This window comes from Pygocentrus nattereri, chromosome 16 (genome assembly GCF_015220715.1).
Source record: "Pygocentrus nattereri isolate fPygNat1 chromosome 16, fPygNat1.pri, whole genome shotgun sequence".
In the NCBI taxonomy this organism is placed as follows: Eukaryota; Metazoa; Chordata; class Actinopteri; order Characiformes; family Serrasalmidae; genus Pygocentrus; species Pygocentrus nattereri.
In genome coordinates this window covers 33,374,499-33,396,998 of record NC_051226.1, presented here as the reverse complement: position 1 = coordinate 33,396,998, position 22,500 = coordinate 33,374,499, and the positions used below count along the sequence as shown (strand labels likewise).

Genomic DNA, 22,500 nt, shown 5'->3' with positions numbered 1-22,500 from the left:
GCTCTCTCTCTCACTGTCGTTTTGTTGCTATCTTTCTCCCTGTCTCTCTCTCCCTGTCTTTCTGTCACTGTCTTTTACTGTTTCTCTCTCTGTGTGTCTTTCTGTCGCTCTCTCACTCTTTTTCTGTGACTGTCTCTCTGCTCAGAATGAAAATGACAAACTTAGTTTCGCTTTAAGGACGTGTAAAGTGATTGCTTAATAAACCTGAACGCAGCTGATTGGTCAGTTTGAGAAAGTGTAGATAAGTCCTGGTCTCTTTACTAAACAACCCTCGAAGAACCTCCTTTTTGGGAGCGTAGGTATGTGTCGGTAAGGGTTTTTAGGGTTCCCTTGTGGAACATGACCTCGGTAAATTTAGTTTGAGTTGGCGTTCTGGTGGATGAATTGGTTTTATATCGCGATCGCGGTTTTTAAAGGGCGCAGCGTTCAGATCACAGGAGCTGCAGTTTTGAGAGGTAGGTAGGTAAAAAGATCTCATCGCTGTGTTGCTGTGCGGGTGGAAAACAGGACGTGATTTTTCTACACAGGAACCTGTCACAAGATCTCTAAACTCCTGCGGTTTGGAATGTGTCTGACCTTAAAAACCCTTCCTGACGGCGCGAGCCAGAAGATCAGCAACACACGTTCACCGACAGGCCCTTCATCAAGTCCTCTACGCTCACTATCCGTTCTGTCAGCTCCACTGACCTTATATGAGCACTTTGTAGTTCAGACTGTAGTCCATCTGTTTCTCTGATACTCTGTTACCCTGCTCTTCAGTGGTCAGGACCCCCACAGAGCAGGTACTCTTTGTATGTATGTGGTGTGTTAGTGTGTGTTGCAGTGAGTGGATCAGACACAGCAGTCCACTCCTACCTTCTCGCTCCACCTTGTGGATGTAAAGTCAGAGACAGTGGCTCATCTGCTGCTGCACAGTTTGTGTTGGTCATCCTCTAGTCCTTCATCAGTGGTCGCAGGATGCTGCCCACAGGACGCTGGCTGGATGTTTTTGGTTCTCAGTCCAGCAGAGAGACCGTGTTTAAAACCTCTAGCAGCACTGCTGCGTCTGATCCACTCAGACCAGCGCAACACACACTAACACACCACCACCACGTCAGTGTCACTGCAGTGCTGAGGATGGTCCGCCACCCAAATAGTACCTGCTCTGTGGGGGTCCATGGGGGTCCAGACAGAGAAATATGGAGTTTTAATGTTGAACATGGGGTATAATTATGTTGTCGTGGCCAAAATAAAGGCAGTGAATCTGCAGCTAACAATCGAATTAGTGCAGTAAATGAGATTGTCTCAGTAACTGGTTCAGTGTGTTTTCGTGCTCTTGGGTACTCAGATAACGGGAAAGCTACAGGAGTCAGACAATAATCGGATTTCTGCTTTATAACCGGCCAATAAACTCACAGAAGAAGACACGACGTAAACGTAACTTGACACTCATTCTAAATATGAATAAACATCATCTAGAAGACTGATATTTAAACTCTTTATGTTGTTGAGCAAAAGTGCCGTGTAGCGTCTCGGGGTGCCGTGTTGAAAGCTGCTCGCTGTTTCCGGGACGGCACTCTGTTTTCACACACGCTCAGACTGAGGGAAACGAAAGAAATCAGAGTAAGAGTACACATGCACTGAAACACCCATCCCGTTACTGAACCCACATCCAGCCTCTTTATCAGACTCCTAGACCTTAATCTGATCTAAGGAATCAGAGTTTAGAGTAATAATCCGCTGGTAACTTTTACTGAACGGAGTTTTATTATAATTTGCTTGTAAAAGCGTCATTTTCAGTGTGTTTGTTCCAGCTTTGGCTTTGGTGCCCATCTCTGAAATTACTGGAAGGAAAAATGTTGCTGTTATTTGTTAGTTTTTTTTTTTTTTCATGAATGATTTAATGGAAACCAAATAACTGTTGAACTCCCCCCACACACTGAACCTCTGAGCCCATCGCAGTGAGACTCACTAGGGCTGTGAGTGTGTGTTCCAGTCCTGACATGTCTGCAAAGCTGCAGTTTGCCAGAGGCGCATTCTCGCTCTCTCGCTCACTCTCTCGCTCTCTCTCGCTCTCTCTCGCTGTCTTTCTCGCTCTCTCTCGCGCTCTTTCTCGCTCTCGCTCTCTCGCTGTCTTTCTCGCTCTCTCTCTCTCGCTCTCTCTCTCTGTCTTTCTCGCTCTCTCTCTCGCTTGCTCTCTCGCTCTCTCTGTCTTTCTGTGTCTCGCTCTCTCTGTCTTTCTGTGTCTCGCTCTCTCTGTCTTTCTGTGTCTCGCTCTCTCTCTGTCTTTCTGTCTCTCTCTCTCTCTCTGTCTTTCTGTGTGTCTCTCTCTCTCTCTCTCTCTCTCTCTCTCTCTCTCTCTCTCTCTCTCTCTCTCTCTCTCTCTCTCTCTCTCTCTCTCTCTCTCTCTCTCTCTCTCTCTCTCTCTCTCTCTTTCTGTGTGTGTGTCTCTCTCTCTCTCTCTGTCTTTCTGTGTCTCTCTCTCTCTCTCTCTCTCTCTCTCTCTCTCTCTCTCTGTCTTTCTGTGTCTCTCTCTCTCTCTCTCTCTCTCTCTCTCTGTCTTTCTGTGTGTCTCTCTCTCTCTCTCTCTCTCTCTCTCTGTCTTTCTGTCTCTCTCTCTCTCTCTCTCTCTCTCTCTCTCTCTCTCTCTCTCTCTCTCTCTCTCTCTCTCTCTCTCTGTCTCTCTCTGATGTGGATGTGGATGACAGTCACGTGTGAAGCAGCAGCATAATCCTGATTCACTGGCTGCTGCTCAGTTTTACACGTATGTAAAATATTCATTTAGGACAGCAGTGATAAAATCAGTTGGTCAGGTCGATGGTACAGCCAGAACAGAGTGCTGCTGATGTAGCTTTAATTCACCACCAGAAAACAGTCTAAACCAGTTTTGTGTTGTTTGGTTGGTGATTGTTGCCAGTTCACCGAAGCAGAAAGCTGGACGAAGTAAGTGAAAAAGTGTATCATCTCGCTGAGAGGTCAGTTTCAGTGGGTCAGTTGTGACTCGTCCGTGCTGGAGAGAGTTTAGATGGTTTGTATCTGTACTTCCTACTGCACACAGCTGTTGCCTTGATTTGGACAGACTGAAGCACATGCTTTCATAAAACAGCTACAAATATTTGTTGTAACCCCATATGCGAGACATGTTTCCAAACCCTGTTTCCAAAAAAGTTGGGATGCTGTGCAAAATGTCAATAGAAACAAAAATGCAATGATATGAAAATCATTTAAACCATGTATTTCATTGAAAATATTACAAAGATGAGATATCAAAAGTTGAAGTAAAGATGAGGGGAAATTCACCACTCTGTGAAAGACTGCCCAGTCAAATAGTGCAACAGTTCCAGAATAACGTTTCTCAATGTAAAATAGCAAAGATCACTGGATGGGCTCAAAAACACTTCTGTAAAACACTCACAGTTCGTCGCTGCATCCACTAATGCAGCAAAAGTTAAAACTCAAAAATGTAAAGAAGAAATTATATACCGTATGAAGAGGATGCAGAAATGCTGCCTCCTTCTCTGGGCCCAAGCTCATTTAAAATGGACTGAGGGGAAGTGGAAAAATGTCCTGTAGTCAGACACACATTTACGAAGACACCATTAATGACTGTGTATATACGTGTTTCGGCAACATGTGCTGCCATCCGGACGACGTCTTTTTCAGGGAAGGCCTTGCTTATTTCAGCAGGACAATACAATGACAAATAAAATTCTGCGTATATTACAACACCGCTGCTGCGTATTAAGAGCCCAGGTGCTAAATTGACCTGCCTGCAGTCCAGACCTGTCACCACTGAGAACGTTTGGTTCAATATGAAATGTAAAATATGACAAGGGAGACCGCAGATTGTTGAACAGATGAAGTCCAATATCAAACAAGAAGAAGAAAGCATTTCTTTTTCAAAACTGCAGCAGTTGGGATCCTCAGTTTCACGAAAAGTGAATGGAGGCCCTGCTACAGGAACCCTCGCTCTCATTCTGTCCACAACTCACTCTGTAATTTCCTTTCTCTGGCTCTCCAGAGCTCCACATACGCTCTCGCACTCAAAATACTCGCACATTCTTTCTCCTCTAGTCATGTCTGCTGGAGCTGGAGCTGTGTGTGTGATGTAGATGTTGTTGAGCGAGGAAAGAAATTTTTACCTTGACTTTTATCGACTCCACACATTCCGTCTCGTCTCCAGACTTTTCACCATTGTTTTGCTTTAAAACATTAAGTTGTGAAAAGGTACAAATGTGTACTTTTCACCTGGAATAACTTATTTAAAGTGCACAATTGGACCTTAAAACCACTATTGTACCTCACTGTTTGAGGGAACAATTATGTTGGGCCTCATACTTTAATATCTTCCTAAGTTTGTTCTTCAGTGTGTTCTCGAGAAAGGTCCTAAGAAAAAGTCTACGTCAGATGCATGACATGTTCTTGAAGTGCAGAACCATTCACACGTTTGCTTGAGGGTGTGTAGATTCTGTTCTTACCTAAGAACAAATCCTAAATAAGAAAACATCTGCGAAAGTCAGAATCTTCGCAGAAAGAACTGCGCAAGTGGTTTTAAGAAGGAGTTTTTTTTGGTAAGACCGGTTGCTGAATGAGGCCCAGTGTTTGTACCTTGATGACCGAAAAATGTACCTGCACAGAACCTTTATTTCTTACATTGTACGATATCAGGATTCTTACATCTCGGTTAGATATATCGTGATTTTAAACAAATTCTGAAATTCGGTTCTCTGGGCTTCGAGTGAGGGGAACGTCTCAATTTGGTCGGGTATCTATTCGTCATCTGTGCTGTGTTCAACGTTTACGCGTCACCAGTTAATGCCGTCCTTTCTGCTGCGCTCAACTTTAAGCTTTGAGCTTGGGCACGGCTGCTTCGGTGGTTGGTTAGTGTAGTGGTTAACACCTCTGCCTCCTACACTGTAGACTGGCGTTCAATCCCCACCTGGGCAAACACCCTACACTATACCAATAAGAGTCCTTGGGCAAGACTCCTAACACTGCCTTGGCCTACCTGTGTAAAAATGATCCAATTGTAAGTCGCTCTGGATAAGAGCGTCAGCCAAATGCCGTAAATGTAAAACATCGTTACATATCTGGGGTCCAGTGTTTTAAGTATGCAACAAAAGCCTTTGCTCTCTATCACGTCGTATGGATGCAGGTCTTTGCACATACAGTTGGTGATGGATTGTTATTCTCTTAGCTGGCTCAGAATTCAAGTGTGTCCAGCGTTTAGGTTTTCAGTGGAGCTGATTTAACGTTGTCTTTACCTTCAAACCAGAAGCTTCTTATTTGGCAGCCTTTTGTTCCACCTTAAGTGGTGCAGCGGTTGCATTCTGGCGCCGGCAGAGATCTGAGCTTAGTTCAGTCTTGGCCTACGTTTGTGGATGCAGTGATGGATGATGTTTTTTAACAGCGTTCCTGAGCCTGTGAAGGGATCTTCATCACAGAAGCATGCTGGGTTTTAAGGGTGGGTTGAAGATTACAGGCATTTAGTTGTGGTTTTGGCTTTGGACCACCGAGAATAAAATGCCTAAAATTGTTGCAGTTGCTCGGTGAACTAATGCTCTGAAACAGTCAGGTTTTTTGCTGGCTTATTTTTCAGCAGAGTGGTGAGGCTTGACCCGTTCTTGCTCATAAAGCTTTGGGTACCGCTTTTGTACCCAAGCATGATTACATCACCCATTTTAAAATGTTTCTAGTCCTTTCTAACTTTTTTTTTTTTTTTTTTTTTTTTTTTTTGGAATGTCACATGCGTCGGTTCAAAATGAGCATATATTTACGAAAACCTGTTGTAAGAAAGGATGACTTGAGGCATTAAATATCTTGTTTTTGTACTGCTTCCAATGCTGGTCAAAGTGGATTGACAAATCACTGCTTCTGCTTTTTGCACTTCCCTCTATTTTGCATTGGGTTTGTTTATTAAAAACGTGTCCGTTTTGATTGAATTATCTGTGCCGAGCCATTTGGTAATTAAATTGTTTTCCCAGATGTCTTGCTGTGCTTTGCTGCTACCGTGTGATATTAGCACTGGCTGCTCAGAGAAATGTCTGATTTTGTCGTTGATGACATTGTCAGGCTTAGTGGCCTGGTAAGATGGACGGGAATTAGCAGCGTTGGGAACTGGGACTGACTAATGAGCTGTTTGCTGTTGATTTCAGCAGTGCTCATTAAAATGTGGACGTTTTGTTGAAAGGATGGCATTTTGCAGGCGACATGCTTTTCTTTTTCAATTTCCAAAAATGATGAAGCGTGTATAATGTGCTGTATATAATTAAAGAAGGCGAGTAACGCTGGTGAGTGAGAGGCACTCAGAAAGCCATACATCCATCGTAGGCCTGGACGATGTCGTCAGAGGTTATCAAGTTTACGTCAAGTTTAGCTTGTCTGCGCAGAACCTAAACAGATGCCAACGAGTATTGGAACCCAAGAGTAGCTGTGTTTGCTCCAGCCCGGTGCTTTCAGAAGCAGAGGAAGTTTCTTTGGTCATTGTGGCTGGAAAGCAGAGTCAGAAAAAAGTAACAGTAAAAAAAAAAAAAAACATTCGGGTGTTTTCTCCTGAGGCCTAAAATACACTTACGAGTTCATACTGTGTGTATCGTACAATTCAGTTTATGTTCTGCGCTCCATGCTCTTCAGTCTGCACTCTACATTTTCCTACTGTTTGGTCCGAACTGTACATTTAGCTATTCTTTGGTCTCTACTCGAAGTTTGCTTACTCTTTGGTTGACTCACTACGTTCCATGTTCTTTGGATTGTGCTATTCATTTCTGCACTCTTTGGTCCGTCATGTTCCTTTCTGCGTTCTTTGGTCCATGTTCTACATTTCCACGCTCTTTAGTCTGTCATGTACCTTTCTGCGTTCTTTGGTCCGTGTTCTACCTTTCTGCGCTCTTTGGTCCGTCTTCTACCTTTCTGCGCTCTTTGGTCCGTCTTCTACCTTTCTGCGCTCTTTGGTCCGTCTTCTACCTTTCCGCGCTCTTTGGTCCATGTTCTACCTTTCCGCGCTCTTTGGTCCGTGTTCTACCTTTCCGTGCTCTTTGGTCCGTGTTCTACCTTTCCGTGCTGTTTGGTCCGTGTTCTACCTTTCCGCGCTGTTTGGTCCGTGTTCTACCTTTCCGTGCTGTTTGGTCCGTGTTCTACCTTTCCGCGCTCTTTGGTCCGTCATGTACCTTTCCGCGCTCTTTGGTCCATGTTCTACCTTTCCGCGCTCTTTGGTCCGTGTTCTACCTTTCCGCGCTCTTTGGTCCGTGTTCTACCTTTCCGCGCTCTTTGGTCTGTGCTCTGCATTTTCTGAACTCTTTAGACTGTAATGTACGTTTCCCGTTTGCTTTGGTCCGTGTTCTGCTTTTCCTGTTTTTCGGTCTGTGCTCAGTCCATGCTCTAAATTCTGTACGATTCAGTCTGAACTCTGTATGTGGACGTCTGTGATTGCGCTGAGTTGTGCTAAAGCTGTTCAGGCTTTACTCTCTGTGTTTTTCTGCTTCTGAATGGCCTGAAGTGCTGAGAGGACTGACGGCTGTTTGTAATTAAAGTAAGTGTTGAGGGTCCAGCCTCGTAATTCAGCGTTCTGTTGAAGCGGTGTTTCAACAACATTCTGCTTTGACGCTTTCAATATAAACTGAGAGAGAGAGAGAGAGAGAGAGAGAGAGAGAGAGAGATTACAGCTCACAGCTCTTACGGAGTTTCACCTACAGCAGGGCAATTCAGCAATATTTACCATTATTTGAATAAACTTCGTCACAATGCGCCACAGTTTGCTTTGTCGTGGTCCTCGTCGGGGCCTAAACGCTGAAAGACTGCAGGTTCGACTGGGAGGAGGCTGTTATTAGCCCAGTTTAACTGGCCTTGGATTCATGCTGTGTGAAGTATTACATCGTTTTTAAAAGGTGGCACTACTTTCTTTGTTCCAGTTTTTCAGATGTCAGAAAAAGAAATACTGTGATGTCCTGAAAGTATCGACATGTGATAATTTGGCTTGTTGTTGTTGTTGTTGTTGTTGACAAGCTCTCACGGGTTCTCGAGTCTCAGATTTAGCTTGAACACTCATCCCTGGTGTTGATCTGTCTCTCCTCTCTGTGGGGTCTTTTCCAGAGCTCAGGCCACTGACCTACATGTCTCTCTCGATCTCTCTGTCTCTCTGTGACTGTTCGTTCTATCTGTTCGTTCTGTCTCTTTGTCTGTTTCCTCCGTTCTGTCTCATTTTCTTTCAGATGGTCTTTTTTAGCCTTATTTTTATTTATTTTTATCCCCCCCCCTTTTAGTCCACAGTCTGGAAAACATCCTGTTCTTTTTTTCCTCCTCCTCCACTCCTCCTGCTCCCCATCCCTCCTTCTTCCTGCTGGGTTCTCTATCTGTTAGCTCAGTTCAGTGTTCAGTAGCTGAGATTATGAGCTGATATCTGAGTAGGTGTGTCAGGTCGACACCTCCATTCTGATGCGGTTTCTCTCAAGACCCCAAACAGTACACGCTTAGCAAGTAGGGTTCTGTATAATACCAAAAAAAGGTTCTTTGGCTTGAAACAATAGGAGAACCCTTTTTGGTGCCATATAGAACCATATACAACACAGACTCCATCGGTCTGAAGAACCATTTTACGATGCAAAGAACCCTTTAATCATGTAAAGGGTTCTTTGAGTGTTCATGGATCTATATAGAATAAGTAGAGGTCGTAAAGGTGGATGACTTCAAATATCTTGGGTCAACCATCCAGAGCAATGGACAGTGTAGAAAAGAGGTGAAGAAGAGGGTGCAGGCAGGATGGAGTGGGTGGAGACGGATGTCAGGGCTGATGTGTGACAGAAGGATAGCAGCAAGAGTGAAAGGGAATGTGTACAAGACAGCAGTGCTTCCTGCTATGATGTACGGTTTGGAGACTGTGGCTCTGTCTAAAAGACAGGAGGCTGAGCTGGAGGTGGCGGAGATGAAGATGCTGAGATTTTCGTTGGGAGTGACAAGGATGAACAAGATTAGAAATGAGCAGATCAGAGGGACAGTGAAGGTGGAGCAGTTTGGAGATAAAGCCAGAGAGGCCAGGTTGAGATGGTTTGGACATGTGTTGAGGAGGAATAGTGGATATATTGGTCAAAGAATGTTGGAGATGGAGCTGCCGGGTAAAAGGAGAAGAGGTAGACCTCAGAGAAGGTTTATGGATGTAGTGAAGGTGGACATGGAGATGGTTGGTGTGAAAGTAGAGGAGGCAGTGGATAGGGCAAGATGGAGGCAGATGATCTGCTGTGGCGACCCCTAAAGGGAGCAGCCGAAAGAAGAATAAGTATCTTTACTGCAGAACCTGTGAAGAACCATCTTTGTTAGAGTTTACAGTATTTTGCTGTCCGCCTTTAATAACCCACATTTAACCAAAACAAAAATCCAATTAAAATGAAAAACCAAGCACCCCCCCAGCAAACAAATCTGATTGGCTGATTATTCCGGTCCAGCCCTACACACTTGATGGTTCTTCAAGGGTTCTATAGTAAATTGTCCTATATAGAACCATGAACATTTAAAGAACCCTTTGCATGATCAAACAGTTCTTTGGTGAAATCATTCTTCAGATTGATGGATAATGTGATGTGGTTGGTTCTATATAGAACCCTTTTGAGAAGGGTTCTGTATAGCACCAAAGTATAGCACCACTTCTATTGTTGCAAACTTGACATAATACCAACAGCAGAACCCTTTATGGAGCTATATAGAACCATATACAACCCGTTCTGCATCAGTATAAAGAGTCGTATCACTGTGCGAAGAATTCTTTGACCAGGCAAATGGTTCATCGGGTCCACATGGTTCCTTTTTTACTAAAGAACCCTTGAAGAACCGTCTTTTGTAAGTGTGTACTGTTATTTGGGTCATGTCATAAAGTTGCATTGTTCTAGTCATCGGCTCCGTCTTTCACCGCAGTCTTTATTTTACTGCTTCACGTGCCGTATTTCCTTGTTTTCCCCTTGTTTTTCCCGTCTTCCGTCACTTTTCTGTTGATGCCGTGGCTCCGCCGGGTTTCCGGGCCACAGCGAGCTGTCAAAGCGAGTGTGTTTTTAGAGAAACTCGTAAAAGTTCTCCGCGAGCGAAATCCCCTCAGATCCCATCAGAACACAGCAGCGCCGGGCTTAGCTGTCAGACCGGCTCGGAGCCGAGCTCTCAGGAAGGGAAAGTCCTGCGTCTTTTAAACTTTTACTATGACTGACGTGCCAGGTGGGAGCAGTGGAGGTGTTTAAAAATGGATCACGCTGATGGAATCATGAGGAATCGGATTGATGTGCCAGCTCATGGCTTCTCTCTCTCTCGCACGTGCTCACGCAATCGTGTTGTTATCCAGTGTTACCATAGCAACATGACCCCAAATGCAGCCCCCTGGTGTGCACACGTTTTCAGGTTTGATGCTGTTTTTGACGTCACGCTTTTGCTCTAGTTTAGCGTTTTTTGGCTCAGTGAGCCAAAAGAGTATCGGTGTCAACTTCTGTTGAAAGTGCTGGAAAGACAAAACAGAGATATTATAATATGAATTTGATTAAAAATCATATTTTGGTGGTGTTATTTCTAAAAATGGGGTGGAAATATTTTTCAAATCCAGTTTTGTGTTTTTTGGGTCTAGTGTGTTGATGCAGTACGTCAGAGTGAATATATACTTGTCAGGCCCTATTGGCCGTGTCCCAATTCAGGGGCTGCATCCTTCGAAGGCTGCGGAGACCCACAAAGGCTGAACTGAAATGAGACGGTCGGTTCTACTCCTGCCCGCACTGTTGCGTCACAATAAGTCTTTTTTTTTTTTTTAAGTTCCTTGAAGGAGGAACCAGAAACTTTAATTTTAGTCTTTTCATGTTTTCATTGTTGTTGAGCTGGAGATGCTTCTCTCTTTCGGCTCTTTTCTCCCTAAAACGAAACATAAGTTAGCACAAGTTTTGCCTCAGACCACACTCGCTTAGTGCTCGGTATTGGACTCCGTTTAAACCCAGTACTTGCATTTTAAAGTGTCTCCTCAGCCACCGTTCTCTTCTCTGCTGACTACGCCAGGTTCTCATTTCAAATGTTGGCTGGCGAAGGATCCACCAGTTGGAGTATTTGGAGTAACCCAAAAAGCCTACTAGCTCACTAAATGGTGTGTAAAAGTAGTGCATAGTGCATATTGAGGTAAATTAATGCCGTTGTTCAGGTAAAATTTGTGCGTTGATTAAGGTCAATTTAAGCAATTATTGAGGTAAAATTAATTCAGTTATTGAGGTAAATTGGTGCGTTTGTTGGGGTAAATTAATACATATATTAAGATAAACTGAACTGGGGCTCCATTTAAGGTGGAACGGAAAATTCAAACGAGAAGCTGGTGAATAAGAAGCTACTTTGGCTTCATATCTGTGTATGAGTTTATTATTTAAGAGCTTTGGCTTTGGAGTTTTGGTGCCACTTTTATTGGTGTCTTATTTTTTTAATTTATTTTTTTATTATCTCACACGCTGGGATGTTCTGAACCCTGTAGATGTGCAGGTTGTGCAGATCCACCAATCAGCTGATCTTCTTGTACTGTTTTCTGGAGACACATCTGAAGCATCTACATGTCTTTTTCATGGTCATTCTGGTCTGTTGCGTTGGTGTTTATCTATCTGCAGTAATGGTGATGAGATGAGCTCCATCAGAGCTACAGATCACCTGCCAACGTGGTGGCCTGGTGTTCTTAACGATGTTGTTGAGAGCCATGAATAGGTGGGGATGTGCTGGGATAAAAGCATAGTAAGCCTTTTTAATGTGGTATGTAAAGGCAAGACTCACATGCTGTGATAAGATATCAGCCTTTTATTCCTTTATCATATAGAAATATCACCTAATTTCCACATCATTGCAAAATATGTAGATCATGTCTGAATATTCATAATTATCCAGGCGTATAATTTAGTTTAATTGTGCTGCTCTGCGTGTTCTCGTGTTCTCACCCCTTTAGACTCAGCCGGTTCTTGTGTACAAACAGTCCTGAGCTGATTTATGAGAACGTTCCTGGCGCTCTGAAATTAGCGGCTGTGATGCTAAACTTCCTATCAAAAGAACCACCACCACCCACCGTAATCCCTCGCCGTCTGCCCGCTCTTGCATTTCCGTTTTTCACTGTCATTTCTTCTTTCTTCTCTTATTTGTCCTCTTAACGTCGTCCTCGCCCCCGTTTTGTTGTATTACCGTCTTGTGGCGTCGTGTGACATCGCTCCTACATTTGCATACCTGATGGTTTTTTTTCTGCGACATGGCTCGTTAATTTGTAGGAGCAAAGAAACTTCCTCAGTGATTCACTTCCGTCTGATAGACCCCAGAGCACACGTTGTCCCTCTTGTCCTGCTGCTATTTTCCCCAAAGTTATGAGAAACACTTCATTCAGACTGACAAAAGCGAAAGAAATCACAGTAAGAGTCTCCATTCACTGAGAACCTGACGTCTGAGCTACATCCAGCTCTCGTTGTCAGATTTCCTATTCGGGTTTCTGGACCTTACTCTTCTTATTCTTCTTTCGACTGCTCCCTTTAGGGGTCGCCACAGCGGATCTTCTGCCTCCATCTTGCCCTATCCACTGCCTCCTCTACTTTCACACCAACCATCTCCATGTCCACCTTCACTACATCCATAAACCTTCTCTGAGGTCTACCTCTTCTCCTTCTACCCGGCAGCTCCATCTCCAACATTCTTTGCCCAATACATCCACTATTCCTCCTCAACACATGTCCAAACCATCTCAACCTGGCCTCTCTGGCTTTATCTCCAAACTGCTCCACCTTCACTGTCCCTCTGATCTGCTCATTTCTAATCTTGTCCAGCCTTGTCACTCCCAACGAAAATCTCAGCATCTTCATCTCCGCCACCTCCAGCTCAGCCTCCTGTCTTTTAGTTACTGAATAATAAGCCTTAATGTGTATTGGGCCTGGGATTTACATATTTCTGGACTTTACTCCAATCTAACAAATCAGTGTGCTGACACCCTCCACACTTAGACGACCACTTTATAATTAGATAACTGTGGAAATCTGATTATGATTGGATTGGGACCGTTCATCATTCTGTATAGAACCCGAAGAACCATTTGCGTGCTTAAGTAGTTCTTTGCATGGGGAGGAGTTGTTCAGATTGATGGAGAATGTCTTGTATAGGGTTCTATATATAGTATCAAAAAAAGGGTTGTCAACCTTGTAACAATAGTAGAACCCCTTTAGGTGCTATGTAGAACCATGTACCACATATTTTGAATCTGAATTAATATGAAGAACTATTTCACCATGCCAGAAACCATTTTAAATGGCTCTCTATGGAACTCATGGTTCTACACTGAACCATTACCTTTACTAAAGAACCCTTAAAGAACCATCTTTTTAAGGTTTTAACTTAAAATGTAGTTTTTAAAATCCATGCATGGTGGAGGGAAACATGTAGGGTACATGTTTTGAGACAAAATAGTCCCCATAGAAAGCATATTATTTGAGATTTTCCAGTATTTTTCATCAACGTTCCTTATGAACTCAGACTCGTGTAGGTTCACTGGTGGTTCTAGATAGTAAATAAAATGTCTATATTATTGTTGTAGTCATGGTGACCCCTGGTTCCCATCATCACCACTGTAAAGCCATCTGAACCATTTCACACCCAACAACTGAATCACTGTTTACATCAAAAACCGCTGAATTATGTTAATGAGTGGATAAATTGGTTTAATTATGAGTTGTAGTGAAAAATCAGACCTTCTGTTTGGCAGCAATCTTCGGTCTGGGTCTGAAGCCCTGACGTCCACACGTACACGTGACTAGACATCCACACTAATGTGGTATCTCAAACATACGGGTGTGACTTCCTGAGAATACTATGGAGGAACAGTCCTGCCGAGGTTTGTTGGAAGAAAAATGCATGAATGTGTAGTTGAACTTGTGCTGAACCCAAACCTGCCCTCCCTCTTCCTTCTATTTCTCTCTTCCTCCGTCCCCATCGGGCCTCAGTGCTCGTCTTCCTCTCTTTATCCCTCGCTGGCAGCAAACATCTTTTGTAAAGAAAGCAGACGTGTTGGTGGATGACCGTTTGCCACAGTTTCACTTCATCCAACGGACCAAGTGAGGGGTCAGCAACATGCACAGCAGAATTTGTAGGTAAAAATAATCGGTAAAATAAAGCTCTGCTGATCGTTCAACACAGTTTAACAATAAATGGTTGTAAACGTTGGAGTTTGCCTAGCTAGTAGATAACGAAGAGGCAAAGAGAGAGACTTAAGACGAACATTGATCATTTGGGGATGAATGGACTTATTTGCAATCATGACTCCAGCTGGTTTCATGGCGTATTTAATCTGCTACAAGAAACTGTCAAACAGAAGTCACAAGGCTGAAGTAAGTTCTCATTCACCAGCTTCTCTTTCGATTGTCCCGTTCCATTGGGGCACCTCAGTCGCCATTTAAGGTGGTACGGGAAAATTTGAACAAGAAGCTGGCGAATGAGAAGCGACTTCAGCCTCGAAGTCGAATGTTGAGAGACGTTTTACAAGAGCCTGCACATCTATCCATTTGTTTGCTCTAAGCATTGATCTTCAGTATCTAAGGGAAGGAGTTATGCAAGTCTGGCTCTCGTCAGCTTAAGTATGATAAGCAGTTTTGTTGTCTCGCAGGATTTGGCCAAACCTGTTTAAGATGCATGATTAGAACACATGGCAGTTGCCTCTGTTGTTTTAATACTGTTTATATCGTGTGAGGTTTAATAGAAAAAATGAAAGGGGAAGCTCATGATGAGCGCAGACTGCTACGGGGGGAAAAACCACTTCCTCTTTACTTCAAAATCAAATACAGGGAGAAGCACAGTCCACACAAACTTGGGGTGAGTATGTTTGCGTAAGGCAGGATTTAGCTTGTGATTAGCACATTAGCTGGGGGCTAATGTATTACGTAGTGGCTAGTGTTTAAGCATATTCGCTTGTGACTAGCATGCTAGCATTTATTTATTTATTTATTTATTTATTAGGTTGTCTCAGTAGAGACACGTGTGCAGTGCAGCAGCTTTTCACCTGCAGGGTAAATTGTCAAGTATTGAATTTTCACTACTGCTTATACAAACGCAGGAAAGCTGCTTACATGTTCACGAGCCGCAAGTTCCCGTTCCCCTTATTACAATTTAAGACTAGTTCGCCGGATAATATGAACTTACTGAATGTTCGTTCCTTTAAGGCCAACACAGAGAAAATGAGGAGGAATGTCTTTTCCCGCAGGACATTTGGGCCCACAACCAGGACAACCACTGGGACTTTTACACACACGCCCACACACACAACTGGACTGCTGCATAACACTCATACACCCTTCACACACAATACACACTGCTATAATTATACATATTTATAATGTTGATGAATCCCTTTCAATTCTGCTGCCTCCTTTACGTTGAATTTATTCTTGTATTTCATTATATCAATACGCTTTTTGGGACCAGTCGAGTCCAAAGCCACAGACACAATAGAACTTTGCAGTTTGAAAAGGCTGAAAAACAATCCTCTGTTTGGTGCAGTTAGGGAGTTGGCTAACCGCACCTGCAACACACCCAACATGACCACACCTGCAACACACCCAACACGACCACACCTGCAGCGCACCTAACCCAACACGACCACACCTGCAGCGCACCTAACCCAACACGACCACACCTGCACCGCACCTAACCCAACACGACCACACCTGCAACGCACCTAACCCAACACGACCACACCTGCAGCGCACCTAACCCAACACGACCACACCTGCAGCGCACCTAACCCAACACGACCACACCTGCAACGCACCTAACCCAACACGACCACACCTGCAACGCACCTAACCCAACACGACCACACCTGCAACGCACCTAACCCAACACGACCACACCTGCAACGCACCTAACCCAACACGACCACATCTGCAACGCACCTAACCTTACACGACCACACCTGCACCGCACCTAACCCAACACGACCACACCTGCAACGCACCTAACCCAACACGACCACACCTGCACCGCACCTAACCCAACACGACCACACCTGCAACGCACCTAACCCAACACGACCACACCTGCAACGCACCTAACCTTACACGACCACACCTGCAACGCACCTAACCCAACACGACCACACCTGCAACGCACCTAACCCAACACGACCACACCTGCAACGCACCTAACCTTACACGACCACACCTGCACCGCACCTAACCCTACACGACCACACCTGCGACGCACTTAACCCAACACGACCACACCTGCAACGCACCTAACCCAACACGACCACACCTGCACCGCACCTAACCCAACACGACCACACCTGCAACGCACCTAACCCAACACGACCACACCTGCAACGCACCTAACCCAACACGACCACACCTGCAACGCACCTAACCCAACACGACCACACCTGCAACGCACCTAACCCAACACGACCACACAGGTTGTAATTTACAGGCAACATTCAGAGAGCATTCAGGGGAAAGATGTCTATAGGATGAATTTGATTAACACAGGATGTGATACCTGTGATTTACTCACCGAGTTTAATAGTGAAAATTTGATGGGTCGCATCCTATATGTTGTTCATCTATTGGTTAACAAGTGTTTCCAGAGTGACGGGCAGTGGTTGGTCTAAAGAATTTGCCAAAATTTGCATATCATCTTTTAAATTTTTTCATTTTAAGGAATGTTTCAATGTTGAATATCAAAATTTAACTAAGTACACCTCTCTTGCTCTCTCTCTCTCACTCTCTCTCTCGCTGTCTCTCGCTCTGCAGCCCAGTGTTCTGGTGGTGAGTTATATTGAATCAGCGAAAGCAGCGGCTCAGTTTGGGTTCTATCAGCAGGCCGAATGGAAACCAGACGACTCTATGATTGCAGTGGCGGTGAGTGACTCTCTCTCCCTCTCTCTCTCTCCCACTCTCTCCCACTCTCTCCCTCTCTCTCCCTCTCTCCCTCTCTCTCCCACTCTCTCCCTCGCTCTCCCGCGCTCTCTCTCCCGCGCTCTCTCTCTCCCGCGCTCTCTCTCTCTCTCTCTCTCTCTCTCTCTCTCTCTCTCTCTCTCTCTCTCTCTCTCTCTCTCTCTCCCTCCCTCCCTCCCTCCCTCCCTCCCTCCCTCGCTCTCTCTCTCTCTCTCTCTCCCTCCCTCGCTCTCTCTCTCCCTCGCGCTCGCTCTCGCGCTCTCTCGCGCGCGTGCTCTCTCTCGCTCGCTCTCTCGCTCTCTCTCGCGCTCGCTCTCTCTCTCGCTCGCTCTCTCTGTCGCTCTCTCGCTCGCTCTCTCTCGCTCTCGCTCTCGGTCTGTCTCTTCCTCTCTCACACACTGCCTCTCTCTGTGTATCTGTAGTCTTCAGGTGTGTCTGGGTGGGTGTCTAGCAGAGCAGTCAGTGTGACAGTTTGTCTGTTTTGATTGATTTATTTATTTTTTTAAATAAGTGTGCCTCTCATACAAATATACCTTTTTAGATGCTTTTTTTTATACACCCGTGTAGACCGTGTTAGTGGTAGAACTATGGGTAAATCAACAAACAGCAAACTAATAAAAGCAACTACAGAGTGGAGCTCCAGTTTCCCTTAAGAACCTCCACTGTAACAAGAACCCATGAGCTGAATGAACAGGAGGCTACGGTCATCAAACCACTGTGTCTTGGGTATCAGGGAGTAGAGGAGTGTTCGGGGAGCGGCGACGGGGTGTTCGGGGAGCGGTGGAGGAGTGTTCGTGGAGCGAGCTGTCCTGATCTCACTCTCTGCTGTTACGCCACTGGAGTTTATCTTGGCCTGAGCGTCTGGGTGGACTTTGGCTGAGTTTGCAAGACGATAGTTTATTGAGCTGAGAGCGTCCAGTCCGTCCCCACTAACTACTGGCTTCCTTATTCAACACACACACACACACAGTGAGACACATTTGTCCAAGTTTCTGACCCACACAGACTTATGAGATGCAATGTTGCTGATAAAACCCTATATTAAGGGGTTCTTTGTCACAATAGCAGACCCTTTTTTGGTGCTGTATAGAAAACATACATTCTTCATCAATCTGAAGAACCATTTCACCTTCCAAAGTGTCAGCAAACCACCAATAAAGAAAAAAGACACTGCTTGCAGTTTTAGCAGTTTATTTTCCGCTCTGCACTTTGCATGCTAACCACTTTTTATCCAGCCATCAGCGACTATTTGAACTTAAGTCAAAAAAAAGGAAAAATACAAAATGTAACTTCAGGGAGGCCCAAAATAACAAACAAAAGACTTAAATAATCTACCAATAAAGACGCTTTAAAAACTACCTTCCCTACTCTACCCATAAATAAAGCCCAACATGTCAAAACAAAAAAGGCTAGGCCACGCCTACGTTCCCTCAATTTTGAAGAACATAAAATAAAATTTAAGTGTCACAGGCTGTGTTTACATGCAAAGATTTTTGCCAATCCCATTTAATACAGTTGGATTACAGATTAAGACTGAGGTGGTTATATGCTCAGTCTATTCGACAGTGATGGAAAATCTTTTACGTGCTCTCTACAAGTAATCCGATGCAAAATGACGCGCATGCGTGGAGTAGCACTTAGAGTAAGCGTTACCATGACAGTGAGCATCACGTGAGGTCCAGTCAGAGTGAGATGAGCAGCAGTGAGCAGTGCTTGTGTTTTTAACTGCTTTAAAATGATGTCAGACTCAGAAAAATGTCCTTCACATGTCCTTAATGAAGAAGGCAGAGAGGAACACGTCGTGTTCTGAGACAGTTGAAGTTGGACGTCTGTCCCATCGGCGTCTTTTAAAGAACAGAGTGTAAACTTCGCCTCCTCTGCAGACCAGTTTCTGCTCCGCTGTGTTGAACGGTATAAACATTTCGCGGTGATGCGATCCGACTGGAATGTAATCGGATTCAGGCATTTACACGGATATTGTTCTATCAGATTATTTAGAGGTTTAGGATAGAAATTTTAGTCCGAATGGCCTCAATCGGACTAGACTATTCCGATTGAGGTGTTTACATGGAGAGATTCTATTCCGATCGAGCTATTATTGAGATTACTAATGGATTATTAGGCTGCATGTAAACGTGGCTAATGTTATCAAAACTGGTCCTTTGACTGGTGGGCAGTGGAGCACCAAGAGGAACAGCCAGTCACGTGCCGAGAAAGGCGGAACGTCAGTCATGCAGCAATGCCGACTTGGAAAACTCATCCAGAAACAGAGAGAGAGAACCAAATATGGGATGTAACACATTATAAAGAGAGCAAAATTAGTCCTGTTTGACTGGATTTAGTGCCAAATACTGAATAAAGTTTTTTTAAAGATCAGTTTTTGATATGATCTTTTTTTTAAATGTAGCACTTCCGCCTCTTTATTCTCTGATCAGATGCCTGAAAAAAAAACAGTGACGCATTGCATGTGGTGAAAACTTCTCCCAGTATCACGATATCTGTGCCGTATCGTCCGGCTCTGGTTTTGAGAACCCTACGTACAAGAGGATGTTTGATGCTCAGCCTCCTCCTCACGGCATTGGTGCTCAACTCCACCTCCAGTTTCAGGCTGCAGAGAAGCTCCAGCGTCTTTCTGACTGTGACCTGAAGCTGCTCCGGCTCGGAGTAACAGGATCCCTTGTTTTCCATCTTCTGTCGTCATGGCAAGTGCTGGGTTACAGGTCGGCGCTGATCGAATATCGCTTGTCCTCCAGCGGTGGCTAAAGATGTTTAGGTTCTAGATGTGTATCTTTATCTCACCCATTGTCCTCTCTTCGTCCTTTACTACTGCTTTTTAACCATCCTTTCTGCTCTAGAACGTTTGGTTTGTGGAGGGTGTGAATGATAAATATGCTCCTGTGTGATTAATATCATATGCTATAAATGATAAACAGGGAGAGAACCATTTACACCCAACACACACAGTGGTGAGAGGTATTTATCACACACAAATACATCATGGACGTAAAGAATGGAGGGTTCTGCCTCGAACCTTGACCACTCACAGAACCCTTTGCATCACGAAAGAGGTCTTCAGATTGATGGAAAATGTGCCATTTTTTGAATAGGGTTCTGTATAGGTTCTGCTATTGTTAAATCCATGACATCGTAGCAATAGCGGAGCTGCTCTATAGAACAGTGTACAACACATTCTCCATCAGTCTAAAGAACCTTTTCACTGTGCAAAGAACCTTTTACACAGGGTGGTAGAACCATTGCCTTTACTAAAGATCCCTTGAAGAACCTTGTTTTGTAAGCGTGTAGTCGTAAACTAAAGCTTTGACCCAAAACACGTTCTCCGTCAGTCTGGAAAAACCATTACACCATACAAAGAACCTTTTATTCATGATTGTAGAACCAACCGTTTCACTGTGCAAAGAACCGTTTAAGCATGAAATGGAACTATATAGACCCCTTGGTTGTAAATAGAACCATTGCCTTTACTAAAGAACTTCTGGACAACCGTTTTGTGAAGCGGTTCTCTGCATTATGGAATGCTTTTTCAGATTGATGGAGAACGCGGTGTAGGTCAGAGTTTTAGTTTACGACTACACTCAAAACATGGTTCTTCGTGGGTTCTTTATTAAAGACAGTGGTTCTATTTAGTACCCATAGATCTATATAGCACCACTCCATGCTTATGTCTTTTTGCATGGTGAAATTGATCTTTAGATTGATGGAGAACATGTTTTACGTTCTGTGTAGGACCAAAAATGTGTCTGCTATCATGACGATGTCAAGCTTGTAACAATAGAACAAAGAACCCTTTGCCAGATTAAATGGTTCTTTGCATGGTGAAATGGATTGATGGGGAATGTGCTGTAGATGGTTCTAAATAGAACTTTTTTGGTTCTGTATAGCACTAATAATTGATTTCTTTCCTAAAGAGTCGTAGTTGAATCGAATCATGCATTGAATCGTTTGCTAAAGATTCAGAATCGACATGACTTGTTTTGAATAGTTTTAAGATTAAGATTAAGAGACCCTTATTAGTCCCACAACGGGGAAATTTCACCTCCACATTTAACCCATCCGTGAAGTGAAACACCACATACACACTAGTGAGCACACACACTAAGGGGCAGTGAGCACACTTACCCGGAGCGGTGGGCAGCCCAATCCACAGCACCCGGGGAGCAGTTGGGGGTTAGGTGTCTTGCTCAAGGACACCTCAGTCATGTGCTGTCGGCTCTGGGGATCGAACCGGCGACCTTCCAGTCATGAGGCTGGATCCCTAAAGGCTGAATCGTATTGAGATTTTCTGATTCATTTAGTCTTTACCTAAAGAATTCCAATCCAGCTGTGAACAAACGTGGCATTCCATATCAAATAATTTTATGAGGAATTGTTGAATCATGTTGGAATGTGAGTGGTTTCCTAAAGAATCATAATTGAATTACGATGAAATTTGGTATTTTGTGAATTGGTGCGCCGTTTCGTAAAGGGGCGTAATCAAATTGTGGTGAAACTTGAGATTTTCCGATTCATCAAATTGAATTTTATTAATTTCCTGAAGAATATTAAGTGAATCAAATTATTGAAATGTTTTTTTTTTTTCCTGATTTGGTCAGTTGTTTCTTGTAGAATGAATTGTGTCCTATTAAGTCATAACTAAATTAAATCGTGGCTTCAGTTTGTTTGTAAGATTTGATGTATTTTTGTTTATTTCATTATTTATTTTTTAATTACTTCCAAAAAACGACAAATCGGAATCGAGTCTAATTGTGGTGAAGTGTTATGTTGGGATTTCATGATTCACTTAATCCTTTTGTAAACAATAAGTTAAGTGAATCAATTTGTGTTGAAATGTGGTTTTCATGCTGCGTTGAATTATTTCAAAGGAGACAGAACTGAACAGAATTGTGGTAAAATGTGAGATTTTGTGATTCGTTGAATTGTGTACTCACTTGTGTGTATGTGGTGTTTCACTGCATGGATGGGTTAAATGCAGAGGTGAAATTTCCCCGATGTCGGACTAACAAGGTGCTGAATTTAATTTAATATGCTGAGGAATTGGAATCGAATTGAGCTCTATACCAAATACCGCCTCCCTTCGAAAAACATTCATGTTACATGAAAGCAGAACCACAGTTACAGCACATTAGCCACAGGAAGCGCACACAGGCTCAGGGATCAGACTTGTGAAGTAATAAAGGGGTTCGGAACAGAATGTGAACCTCTGCTTTTGTTTTGCAACAGGAAGTGGAGATCAAAGTTAGAGCTGAACTGCCCCTCCCTCTCACCTCTTCACTGCATTGTTTACAGCGTGTGATTCACACACCAGCTCATTACAGCTGAGTCGGCGTTCAGTTCCTTCACACTACAGACAAATAAGAGCAGCTGCGATGTCGGCTTTGCACGCTGAGACTAGTGCAGCCCACCTGAAACCGGCGCTGACTGAACAGTGCTTTAACATTCAGTACTTTAACCCTCAGGAGTTCATGACCCCACCGGTGTGTCCGATTTCACATTTATCTGTGTTTTATATCAGTATCTCTGTGATGATCCAGAAATCCAGTTTCTGACGATTCCTGAATCTGAAGAGTCGCCCTTTCCATTCCACCTCATCACGAGATCGTCTGCG

General features: G+C 43.9%; 1 protein-coding gene across 1 annotated transcript in view; it reads left to right on the top strand.

Annotated features, from left to right (window-relative positions):
• The window catches only part of ric1 (RIC1 homolog, RAB6A GEF complex partner 1), a 78,380-nt gene that overhangs the window by 4,464 nt on the left and 51,416 nt on the right, over positions 1–22,500 (top strand). Inside the window, exon 2 of the mRNA XM_017681997.2 lies at positions 16,734–16,841. Coding sequence (XP_017537486.1) covers positions 16,734–16,841 — 108 coding nt within the window. The remainder of the gene's footprint in view (positions 1–16,733; positions 16,842–22,500) is intronic.